The sequence below is a fragment of the Muntiacus reevesi genome, chromosome 5 (genome assembly GCF_963930625.1).
Source record: "Muntiacus reevesi chromosome 5, mMunRee1.1, whole genome shotgun sequence".
Taxonomy (NCBI): domain Eukaryota; kingdom Metazoa; phylum Chordata; class Mammalia; order Artiodactyla; family Cervidae; genus Muntiacus; species Muntiacus reevesi.
In genome coordinates, this window is record NC_089253.1 from 100,443,454 (window position 1) to 100,455,313 (window position 11,860).

Below are 11,860 nucleotides of genomic sequence, written 5' to 3' on the forward strand. Positions count from 1 at the left end.
AAATCTATTCTGGTTCAGCCAGAATCCCTCCCAAACCTAATGTCTCCTCTCAACAATTTGCCAGCCCAGAAACACACTACTTCTTGGCTGTGAATCCCTACTCGTATCTGGTGAATTGTGAGTGAAACCCAGTTACATGATGGGGTATCTTTTCCTCTACTGCCATAGTCCTGAAAAAAATTTGTCTTCACCACTAAAACCTATGTCTGTCTCTGATTTTCTTAGACACAATCGCCTCAACAGATTGCTGCTCATTCAGGAAGGTCCTTCAGATTTCCCCTAGATTCCCATAAGTCCTATAATAACCAACTTGGAAACTGGCCACTATTGTAGACTTCAGATTAGCCCATGAGTTTTCTTCAGAGAATTAGATTTTGTTTTTTTTAATTAAGTAAATTATTTTTATTTTGGCTGTGCTAGGTCTTCATTGCTGTGTGTGCTTTCTGAGGTTGGGGTGAATGGGAGATACTCTTCATTGTGGTGCTCAGGTGTCTCATTGTGGTGGCTTCTCTTGTCTTGGAGCACAGGCTCTAGGGTGCACAGGCTTCAGTAGTTGCTTCCCATGGGCTCAGCAGTTGTAGTTCAAGGGCTCTAGGGCACAAACTCAACAGTTGTGGCTCTTGGGCTAAGTTGTCCTGTGAGTATCATGTGAGATCTTCCTGGACCAGGAATCAAATTGGTGATCCTGTATTGCAAGGTGGATTCTTAACCACTGGACCACCAGTGAAGCCCAAGATTATTTTTTTTAATGTTTTTGAAGTATAATTGAATTACAATGTTGTGTTTAATTTCTACTGTCCAGCAAAGTGGTTCAGTTTTATATATATATATATATATATATATATAGTTTCATATTTTTCTCCATTATGTTTATCACAGGATAATATAGTAAGACCTTGATGTTTATACATCCTATATATAATAGTTTGCATCTACCAATCCCAAACTCCCAGTTCTTCCCTCCCTCACACTCCTTGCCTTCGGCAACTTTAAGTCTACTGGTTCTTTAAATTTGTGACTTGTTTTGTGAAAAATTGAAATTGAAAGTCACTCAGTCATGTCCAACTCTTTGCGACTCCATGGGTTATATAGTCCATGGAATTCTCCAGGCCAGAATATTGGGGTGGGCAGCTGTTCCCTTCTCTAGGGGATCTTCCCAACCCAGGGGTTGAACCCAGGTCTCCCACATTGTGTGCGGATTCTTTACCAGCTGAGCCACAAGGAAAGCCCAAGAATACTGGAATGGGTAGCCAATCCCTTCTCCAGTGGATCTTCCTGACTCAGGAATTGAACTGGGATCTCCTGTATTGTAGGCAGATTCTTTACCAACTGAGCTATTATTTGTGTCATGTTTTATACTCCACATATAAGTGATATTGTACTGTATTTGTCTTTCTTGTTCTGATTTACTTCACTTAATATAGTAATCTCTAGGTCCATCCACATTGCTGCTTATAACATTGTTTCATTATTTTTAATAGCTGGGTAATATTCCATTGTATGTATGTGTGTGTGTGTGTGTGTGTGTGTGTGTGTGTGTGTGTGTATAGATAGATAGATAGATAGATACATATTTTTTATTCATTCTTCTGTCGATGGACATTTAGGTTCTTTCCATGTCTTGGTTATTGTATACAATGATGCTGTGAATATAGGGGTGCACATAACTTTTTTACTATTAGTTTATCTGGGTATTTGCCTGGGAATGGGGATTACTGGACCAGACAGCAAGTCTATTATTAGTTTTTGGAGGAAATTGCATACTGTTTTCCAAAGTGGCTGCAACAATTTACATTCCCATCAATAGTATAAGAGGCTTCCCTTTTCTTCACACACTCACTAGCATGCATTAAGTAGCTTAAAAGTCCCTTTTGTTTATCTCTGGACTGGAGGTGCTGACTGCAAGGGAATGAAAGGTGAGCCTCTCGCTTCTTTTGGATCTTGCTCCTTTTGGATCCAATGCTCCTTTTGGATCTCATGGAAGCTGTAATTCTATAGGAACATCCCAAGCTTAGACTTCTCAAATTCCACATTTCTGCTAACATCAAATGAAGTCTCTCAGACAGTCCTTTCCAATGTTTAGGTTTCCTGGCAACTTGGGAGAGTCCTTCTCATCCCATCAGCTAATTGTTCTCTGCACAGAAATGGGTAGATTACTCTACTTAGCAGTGACCTTGGCTCACTAGCCTAGAATGGGGAAAATCTGAGTAATATTTAGGTTTTCCCTGAAGGTTATCTGAAGTAGTACATAAAAAGTGCCGACATGGTGCCTCACTCAATTTGTATTCCATAACAGAGATGTTTATGCTTATCATTGTTACTAATAAAAGGGACTGGTGACCGGGACTTTAAAGCATCTATTGAGTAGAATCCAGTTAAACCCTTTCTTATGCAAAGGCTATCTACCATGGCAGAAATGTGGTGAAAAGGATCTTCCCTAAAGTGGCCAAGAAGGGGAACACCCTTCAAAGAGTCTTCACCTTAGTGGCCAGTAGTATATAAGAATTGTTTGGGCATCAAGTAAATTGGGTGGGAGAGAGGTATGGAAAATTCTTGGAGATAGCAGAGAGGGTCTCCCTTTATGTGTGATCTTAAACTTCAAAGGAGTTTTTGTCTGATGCAGCCTAAAGTGGGAGTCACCCCTGAATTGGTAGAATGTTAAACATCAATAAGAGCTTCTGTGTTTAGTGTAGGAAAGGCGCTGGTATTTCTGACAAGAAAAATAGAATTTTATTTCTATACCTAATGGCATTACCTTGATCAGAATTTGTGTTGAACTTAGCAAAGTTTGAAGTTTGAGGAAACAGTAATTATGTAAATTCACTTGGAAAGGGTCCAATAAAATTACGTTTGGCTTATAAGAACCCCAAAAAATAGTTGGGGAAATTTACCCTCTGGAAAATGTCCTCAGTGAGAAAAATAAACAAACAATCAAACCTCTCCTGGCAGCTGCCTCTGGATGGCAAGGTTATTTGGGAATGACCCGGGTTTATTTCTTCTCTGACTCCAAGTTCCCAAAGAGCCCACAGTGCCCACTTTCAGTGCCTCTCAGTCTTGGAAAATAAGCCTTGATCACAGGATTCACACTTCATCCTCGTCTCAAATCTTAGTTTTAATCTTCTTCTGCAGTTTGTTGTGCTGAGCCCAGCTTTCTGAGGAAAAAACAAAACAGTAAGGTGACACTGTCTCTTCTGATCCACTCTCTTTTACTATCTTTTCTAAATTTTATATTTTCTTTTTCGTTGCACTAGGTTTGTTGCTGAGTGAGCATTTCTCTAGTTGAGGCGAGTGGGGGCTACTCTTTAGTTGAGGTACATGGGCTTCTCACTGCTGTGCCCTTTTGTGTTGTAGAGCATGGGCTCCAGAGAGCATCGGTTTCAGTACTTTCAGTTTCCAGTTCAGTTCAGGCGCTCAGTCGTGTCTGACTCTTTGCGACCCCATGGACTGCAGCATGCCAGGCTTCCCTGTCCATCATCAACTCCCACAGCTTGCTCAAACTCACGTCCACTGAGTTGGTGACACCATCCAACCATCTCATCCTCTGTCGTCCCAGGCTTTAGGGCAAAGGCTCAGTAGTTGTGGTACATGGGTTTAGTTGCTACTTGACTTGTGGTGCCTTCCCCAACCATGGGTCAAACCCATGTTCCTGCATTGCCATCAGATTCCTTACCACTGAGCCACAGAGAAGCCATCTTTTACTACCTTAATATCACCTAGAATAATGTCGTTGTGAATCAGTGAATGGGTCCTTGATTATCCAGCAACCCCATCATCCTCTGTCTCCTGAATGTGTATCGGATTCAATCAACTAACCTACAGAAATATGATGATCCAATCGGCACTCGGTAATCTAATCAGGTGTCCTTTACTGATTGGCTTAGTAGTGGGACAGAGGGATGATGGGAATAGAAAGGTGTTTAAATGTCTGAAGCACTGGAAAAGGGATACAGAATCTTCCTCTCTAGAGATACCAACTGGATTCTCCACAGCATCTGAGATCTGAGCGCCCCACCAGCCCCACCAGAGCAGTAAGTTACCGTCCTCATGAGGACACCCTTTTTTACCCATGATTAAGTCTTGAAGGGTGGCATGTATCTCTGGATGCAGTGAGAGCTTTCAAAAAATTGTTTCTCTCACATGAACACATTTCATGTTTTAGTTTTGCCTAGCAGTGTAGTTTTGCCTCAATCTCAAGCATTTTGATTTGTGCTTTAGTTGATATCAATTTAAAATGACTTTACAAAAGAGGCATTTTTAATGAAAAGCATCCATTTTGGAATTTTATTTCATGAAATTTAAATTAAATATTTTGGACACAATGGTATTCATGTTAGAGGTAACCCAGGTTGGAGGCTGTGCTAGTCCACATGACTCTCACTAATGTAGGGCTCAAAGAGATTATTTGAAACTCTTCCCCAAATAAAGTTTGGAGTGAACTCTCAGGCTTCTTGGTATCCACTTTCTGGTGGGACCTGAATCATGCAAAGCAATGGATGTTACTAAACAGGCTAGTGACTGTCTTTTTTCTTCATTGGTACTTGTGAGAGGTTTGTTCTGAAACCAGTAGGGAAAGAGTTATAGCTTTGTGCCCATTGAGGCCAGAGTGTCACATGGGCTGACTGAGGCATTTCCACCCCTGCCAGACCAGTGACCTTGGCCCTGAGTAGGTTCTTCTGAAAGGGTGGGAGAGTGTCTTACATGTGCTTCTGCTTGGCCTGAGATGGATGCCTTGTGCCCTGGCAGTTTCTACAGGATTCCTTTTCTTGTAGAGTCAAGATGAGTGTCCGGAACCCATCCAGACTCCTGGACCTGGCAGGAAAGCACCTGCTGAGGGATGATGCTTTGGCCTTTTCTATTCTGGAGGATCTGCCCACAGAGCTCTTCCCATCCCTCTTCATGGAGGCATTCCATGGGAGACACATTGAGACCCTGAAGGCCATGGTGCAAACCTGGCCCTTTGTCCGCCTGCCTCTGGGAGGCTTGATTGACATGCCTCATATGGGGCCTTTACAAGCAGTGCTGGAAGCACTTGATGGTTTGCTGGCCCAGAAGGTTCGTTCCAGGTGAGTGTGTTTAAGGCACCTTGATAAAATCTTGGATGTCCCAGAGGAGATAGGTGGGTTGAAAACAGGTGGGTGGAAAGGGTTCTGAAAATGGTAATGCAGAAACCTTGTTGCTAAAGGAAATACCTTCTGGAAGTTAAAGAGTGCCTGTAGTGAATGGGAACCTAGAAGAACATTTCTCACCTCCTCAAAGAGCCTTGATATACTAAATTGGAGAACCAGAAAGGATAAAAGGGGAAGGGGCAGGGAGGATAGTGAGGCAGAGAGGGTAGCAAACAAGGCAGCAGATGATGTCAGAAATGTTAAGTTACAGTCCAGGTAGGCAGGATGTTGTCAAATTGTAAGGCTGTTTTTTTTATTTTGTGTGGATTTTGATACATCCTCATCAATTTCCTTGTTCCTCTAGGAAGTGCAAACTGCGGGTGCTAGATTTACGGAATACTGGCCAGAACTTCTGGAGCATGTGGTCTGGAGCCAGCAGTTATGAGTGCTCAAGCTCAAGAATGGCACCAGTGACTGAGCAGGGCTCAATGGCAAAGCAGCACTTGGCTTCACTGAAGATTTTTATAGACCTTTGCCTGAAGAAAAGGACCCTGGATAACTTTCTCACCTACCTTCTTAGGTGGGTGGAGCAGAGAAAAGCCTCCGTACATCTCTGCTGTAAGAAGCTGAAGATCTCTGCAATGCCAATGGACAATATTGTGAAGGTCCTGAGCATGGTGCAGCTGGACTGTATCCAGGAGGTGCAAGTGAATTGGATTTGGCATCTGTCCACCCTGGCCACATTTGCCTCTCTCCTGGGAAAGATGAGTAATTTGCAGAGACTCCGTCTCTCCCCCATCCACCTGTCTGCCTTCACAGAGCAGGAGCAGGATCACCTTGACCAAATCACCTCTCAGTTCCTGAGGCTTGATCACCTCCAGGATCTCCATCTGGACTATCCCTCCTTCCTTGAAGGCTGCCTAGACCAGATGCTCAGGTAGGAGTGGACCACTAGCTGGGTAACATTGAACACAGCCCTAGAATGTCAAAAGCATTGTCTCCTTTGTCGCACTCTCCTTAAGTGTGATATCCCATAACCACACTAATCTAGGTAGAGAGTTAAACTGGTCTAGTGGCTCTTGTGAGACGCCCTGCTGGGGAGGTGCAGAGTATTGACTCATACTTTTTGCATCCCAGGGTTTATAATTTCCTCCTTTTGTGGAGGTGTCTATGTTGAAATGATAAAAATAGGTAAGTAAAAAGGACACTGAAGTGGGGAAACTAATCAGATCAGAGCATTCCTGAAGAGGAGCTCCATGTTTACAAGGTTTGTGCCCTCAGCGAACCTCTTCTAAACTCCCTATCAGTTCAGTCGCTCAGACGTGTCCGACTCCTTGCAACTACATGAACTGCAGCACGCCAGGCCTCCCTGTCCATCACCAACTCCTGGAGTTTACTCAAACTCATGTCCATTGAGTCAGTGATGCCATCAAACCATCTAATTCTCTGCTGTCCCATTCTCTTCCTGCCTTCAACCTTTCCCAGCATCAGGGTCTTTTCAAATGAGTAAGTTCTTTTTATCATATGGCCAAACTAATGGAGTTTCAGCTTCAACATCAGTCCTTTCAATGAATATTCAGTACTGATTTCTTTTTAGGATGAACTGGTTGGATCTCCTTGGAGTCCAAGGGACTCTCAAGTGTCTTCTCCAACACCACAGTTCAAGAGCATCAGTTCTTAGCACTCAGCTTTCTTTATAGTCCAACTCTCACATTCATACATGACTACTTGAAAAACCATAGCTTTGTTGGCAAAGTAATGTCTCGGCTTTTTAATATGCTGTCTAGTTTGGTCATAACTTTTCTTCCAAGGACCAAGGAGCAAGTGTCTTTTAATTTCATGGCTACAGTCACCATCTGTAGTGATTTTGGAGCCCAAAAAAATAAAGTCTGCCACTGTTTCCACTGTTTCCCCATCTATTTGCCATGAAGTGATGGGACCGGATGCCATGATCATAGTTTTCTGAATGTTGAGCTATAAGCCAATTTTTTCACTCTCCTCTTTCACTTTCATCAAGAGGCTCTTTAATTCTTCCCTTTCTGTCATAAGGGTGGTGTCATCTGCATATATGAGGTTATTGATATTTCTCCCAGCAATCTTGATTGTCATTGCGCTTCATCCAGCCCAGCGTTTCTCATGATGTACTCTGCATATAAGTTAAATAAGCAGGGTGACAATATACAGCCATGATGTACTCCTTTTCCTATTTGGAACCAGTCTGTTGTTCCATGTCCAGTTCTAACTGTTGCTTCCTGACATGCATACAGCTTTCTCAAGAGGCAGATCAGGTGGTCTGATATTCCCATCTCTTTCATAATTTTCCAGTTTGTTGTGATCCATACGTCAAAGGCTTTGGCATAGTCAATAAAGCAGAAGTAGATGTTTTTCTGGAACTCTTGCTTTTTCAGTGATCCAACAGATGCTGGCAATTTGATCTCTGGTTCCTCTGCCTTTTCTAAAACCAGCTTGAACATCTGGAAGTTCGCAGTTCATGTATTGCTGAAGCCCGGCTTGGAGAATTTTGAGCATTACTTTACTAATGTGTGAGACGAGGGCAATTGTGTGGTAGTCTGAGCATTCTTTGGCATTGTCTTTCTTTGGAATTGGAATGAAAACTGACCTTTTCCAGTCCTGTGGCCACTGCTGTGTTTTCCAAATTTGCTGGCATATCACGTGCAGCATTTTCACAGCATCATTTTTTAGGATTTGAAATAGCTCAACTGGAATTCTGTCACCTCCACTAGCTTTGGTCATAGTGATGCTTCCTAAGGCCCTCCTGACTTTGCATTCCAGGATGTCTGGTTCTAGGTGAGTGATCACACAATCGTGATTATTTGGGTCATGAAGATCTTTTTTTTTTTTAATGGTTCATTTATTTATTTATTTATTTTTCCATTTATTTTTATTAGTTAGAGGCTAATTATTTTACAATATTGTAGTGGTTTTTGCCACACATTGACATGAATCATCCATGGATTTACATGTGTTCCCCATCCCAATCCCCCCTCCTGCCTCCCTCTCCATCCCATCCCTCTGGGTCTTCCCAGTGCACCAGCCCTGAGCACCATCTCATACATCCAACCTGGGCTGGTGATCTGTTCCACCCTTGATAGTATACTTGTTTCAATGCTATTCTCTCAGAACATCCCACCCTCACCTTCTCCCCCAGAGTCCAAAAGTCTGTTCTGTACATCTGTGTCTCTTTTTCTGTTTTGCATATAGGGTTATCATTACCATCTTTCTAAATTCCGTATATATATGCGTTAGTATACTGTATTGGTGTTTATCTTTCAGGCTTACTTCACTCTGTATAATGGGCTCCAGTTTCATCCATCTCATTAGAACTGATTCAAATGAATTCTTTTTAATGGCTGAGTAATATTCCATAGTGTATATGTACCACAGCTTCTTTATCCATTCGTTTGCTGATGGGCATCTAGGTTGCTTCCATGTCCTAGCTATTATAAACAGCGCTGCGATGAACATTGGGGTACACATGTCATGAAGATCTTTTTTGTATAGTTCTGTGTATTCATGCCACGTCTTCTTAATATCTTCTGCTTCTGTTAGGTCCATATCATTTCTGTCCTTTATTGTGCCAAAATTTTCATGAAATATTCCCTTGGTATCCCTGTCTATAATATGGTGTTTTGTGCTCCGGATACGTTAACTGAACTGTTTGCTAACTGAACTGAGAGAAAAGGATAATAAAAGGTGATAGAAAGTCAGTAGATGATGCAGGGATATAAGTGAGCCCCTCTAGAAGGCAACATAAGTTGGTTCCTTATGTATGTCTCCCTAGGACCTCACTTGGTCAGAGACAGAGGCATATGGAGCCCAAACTTGGACTGAAGGAAGCCTTATCTGAAGCTATTGTTAAACCTCATCACCCAACACTAATATTCAGTGATGTCTACACTTGAAAGAGACTCTCCCTGGCTCTCCTCATAGCATATTCTTATGCATTCCAATATCTTCATTCATCCCCATAAGGAAGTAGAGTATGTTATACTCTGCTTAATAGATGAGGAGAGAGTGCTCTCTAGATTCTGTGAGGTGACTCAGTCTCACAGTGAAAGTGATAGGACTTAGCCTACAATCTGATGGACAATCAGTGTATTGACCCTCAAGAGTTGGCCTGACTAATGTTAGTTCCATAGAAGCCATTTGTCTATCACCAGTATGCAACCTGGCACTTCAGTTTCCAAGAACTAATTGTTTGGTCTCTCCCCAGGTGCCTGAAGTCCCCCTTGGACAACCTGTCAATAACCAACTGCTGGCTTACAGAATCAGACTTGACCCACCTGTCCCAGAGCCCAAACATCAGTCAGCTAAAGGGCCTAGATCTGAGTGGTGTCACCATGACTGACTTTAATCCTCAGCTCCTCCGAGTTCTGCTGGAGAAAGTTGAAGCCACCCTCCAGGAACTGGACTTAGATCTGTGTGGGATCAAGGACTCCCAGCTAGAGGCCATCTTGCCTGCCCTAAGCCGCTGCTCCCGGCTCAGGTACTTCAGCCTGTGTCAGAACTTCCTGTCCATGGCTGTTATGGAGAAGCTGCTACGACACACCAGTGGACTGCCCTGCTTAACACAAGAGCGTTATCCTGCCCCTCAGGAGAGTTCCAGATTTCAGGGTGTTCTCCTGGGAGCGAGACTTGCCCAGCTTCGGGCTCAGCTGTTGGAGATTCTGAGAGACTTGGGACGTCCCAGGATCATCTGGATTAGTCCCAGCCCCTGTCTTCACTGTGGTGAGAACACATGCTTTCATCTGGAGCCCATTATATACAGCTGTACTGCCCCTGCCTAGAGAACTGTCACTATTAAAAGCTTTCTTCTGGGCACTTGGAAACTGAAATCTAGAACATGAGGACATCATGAAGGGAAAAGAGAGCTGTGATTTCAGACATCTTCTCAATGTGAATGGGAAAAGGAAAGTCGATAGTGGAGGGGGGGTTCAGTATTGCAGGGGGAAATGTAGACTCTGCAAGAGCTGGAACTTTCAGGGACATGGGCTTCTAGAATCTGAAATATGAACCTAGGTGAATACATGCTTGAGCCCCACATGTTGCAGTTATCCCTGAGGGAGATGGATGTACAGAAATGGTCAAGAATAAAGATATCTTCCTGGTGACCTAAATAGGAAGGAAATTTAAAATGAGAGTAGATACATGTATAGATATGATTCACTTTGTTGTATAGCAAGAAACTAATGGGACATTATAAAGCAATCCTACTCCAATAAAAATTAATTAAAAATAAAGAGGTGCTTATTGAAAACCAACTGCTGTTCTCCATGATATATTATTACATGTCTTAATTATTTACAGTTAGTGATTTTTAAAAAAAGAAAAAAACACTGTGTTGTCCATGATTCAAAACCTTACATTCCTGAAATTTCTTTATTTGGTCTTGGACATTTCTTACCTCCTTGCTTATTTCTTTGGCTGTTCAGTGGGTTAATACACACAAAGGGGAACATACTCAGTGTCTGGCAAACAACTGGAGTAAAGAACTCTTTGCAGTGCTTTCACTACTGACTCAGGCCATGACCTTGACATGGGTATTCTTCATACTTCTATCAGTCGGTGTATAAGTTGCAGTTCCTTGTCTTTTTGTGTGCTTCACTGCCACAAACACGGGTCCCCACTTCTGCAAGATGTTTTCCATTCTACCAATAAACGATACTGGTTCTCACCATTCCATGCCTATCATGGGTGGGTAGTGGTCCTTATGGATATAATCAAGTTGTGGCCAGACAAGCAAATTCTTTTTAGAAAAGTATTAAATTAGCAAAAACATTTAACATGGATCTATTATTTGAATACCACATTCAAGAATTATACATTTTTGTTAATTGGTCATATCAGACTACATAATTCCCATCATAAGTCCGGTCCCTCTCTATCAGAAAAATTAAGGATAGCTTGTCTGGACATCAGAACATCCAAATGTATCACAAATGTTTGTTATTTATTACATATAACTCTTAGTCAGCTCTCCCTATCCTCTGTTCATCCTCCTGAGATTCAACCCAACTATATATTGTGTAGAACTAAATTTACTGTTAAAAAAATCCTCATCTATGTGACCCTGAGCAGTTCAACCACGTGTTGTTCAGGATTCACCTGATACATAGACACATACATAGTTTGAGGAGAGGCCGACACGATTACAGAGGCTCAGCAGTCCCACTGTCTGCTATCTGTTGCCTGAAGAACTGGGAAAGGCTGTGATATAATTCAGACCCAGTCTTAAGGTTTAAAAGCAGGGGAAGTGATGGTGTAGCTCTGAGTCAAGGCTAAAAGCCCGGGAACCAGGGAACCATTTGTGTATGTCCTGTAGTTTCAAGGTTCATGAGCCAGAAGCCCTGGTATTCGTGACCTAGAAGAGAGGGAGAGCAGTAGCCCTCATTCCATTCAGGCCCCAGAGGATAAGATGATGCCCACCCACACTGGTGAAGGCTGATCTCTTGACTTTATATACTGATTTCAATGCCAATCTCTTCCAGGAATAACCTTACAGATTCTCCCAGAATTAATGTTTGACCTGAGATCTGGGCATCTCATCTCACAGTGATATTGACACATAAATTTAACCCTCACAGTGTGTCTAAACAAAATGCAGCCTAATAAAATGCAGCCAATCTCTGCTAAGGATTCAGTGGTTGCAATTGTTTATTCTGAGAAGGAAGGGGATATAGGGTTGGGAGGACCTTAGGCAGAGCTTTGGTTCCCCCTACAATGAATATAATGAT

The 11,860-nt window shown here is 42.4% G+C and overlaps 1 protein-coding gene across 1 annotated transcript; it reads left to right on the forward strand.

Moving 5' to 3' along the window:
* The first annotated feature begins 4,776 nt into the window (after positions 1–4,776).
* On the forward strand, positions 4,777–9,913 carry LOC136169398 (PRAME family member 8-like). Its single transcript, XM_065937166.1, has 3 exons — positions 4,777–5,063; positions 5,470–6,042; positions 9,340–9,913. The coding sequence occupies exons 1-3, from the start codon at positions 4,777–4,779 to the stop codon at positions 9,911–9,913; spliced, it is 1,434 nt and encodes a 477-aa protein (XP_065793238.1).
* Positions 9,914–11,860: the final 1,947 nt, after the last annotated feature.

Coding starts and splice junctions, on each gene's coding strand:
- LOC136169398 (XM_065937166.1), top strand. CDS start 4,777: ATGAGTGTCCGGAACCCATCCAGACTCCTGGACCTGGCAGGAAAGCAC. Junction 5,064..5,469: donor GCCCAGAAGGTTCGTTCCAG/GTGAGTGTGTTT, acceptor TTGTTCCTCTAG/GAAGTGCAAACTGCGGGTGC. Junction 6,043..9,339: donor TGCCTAGACCAGATGCTCAG/GTAGGAGTGGAC, acceptor GTCTCTCCCCAG/GTGCCTGAAGTCCCCCTTGG.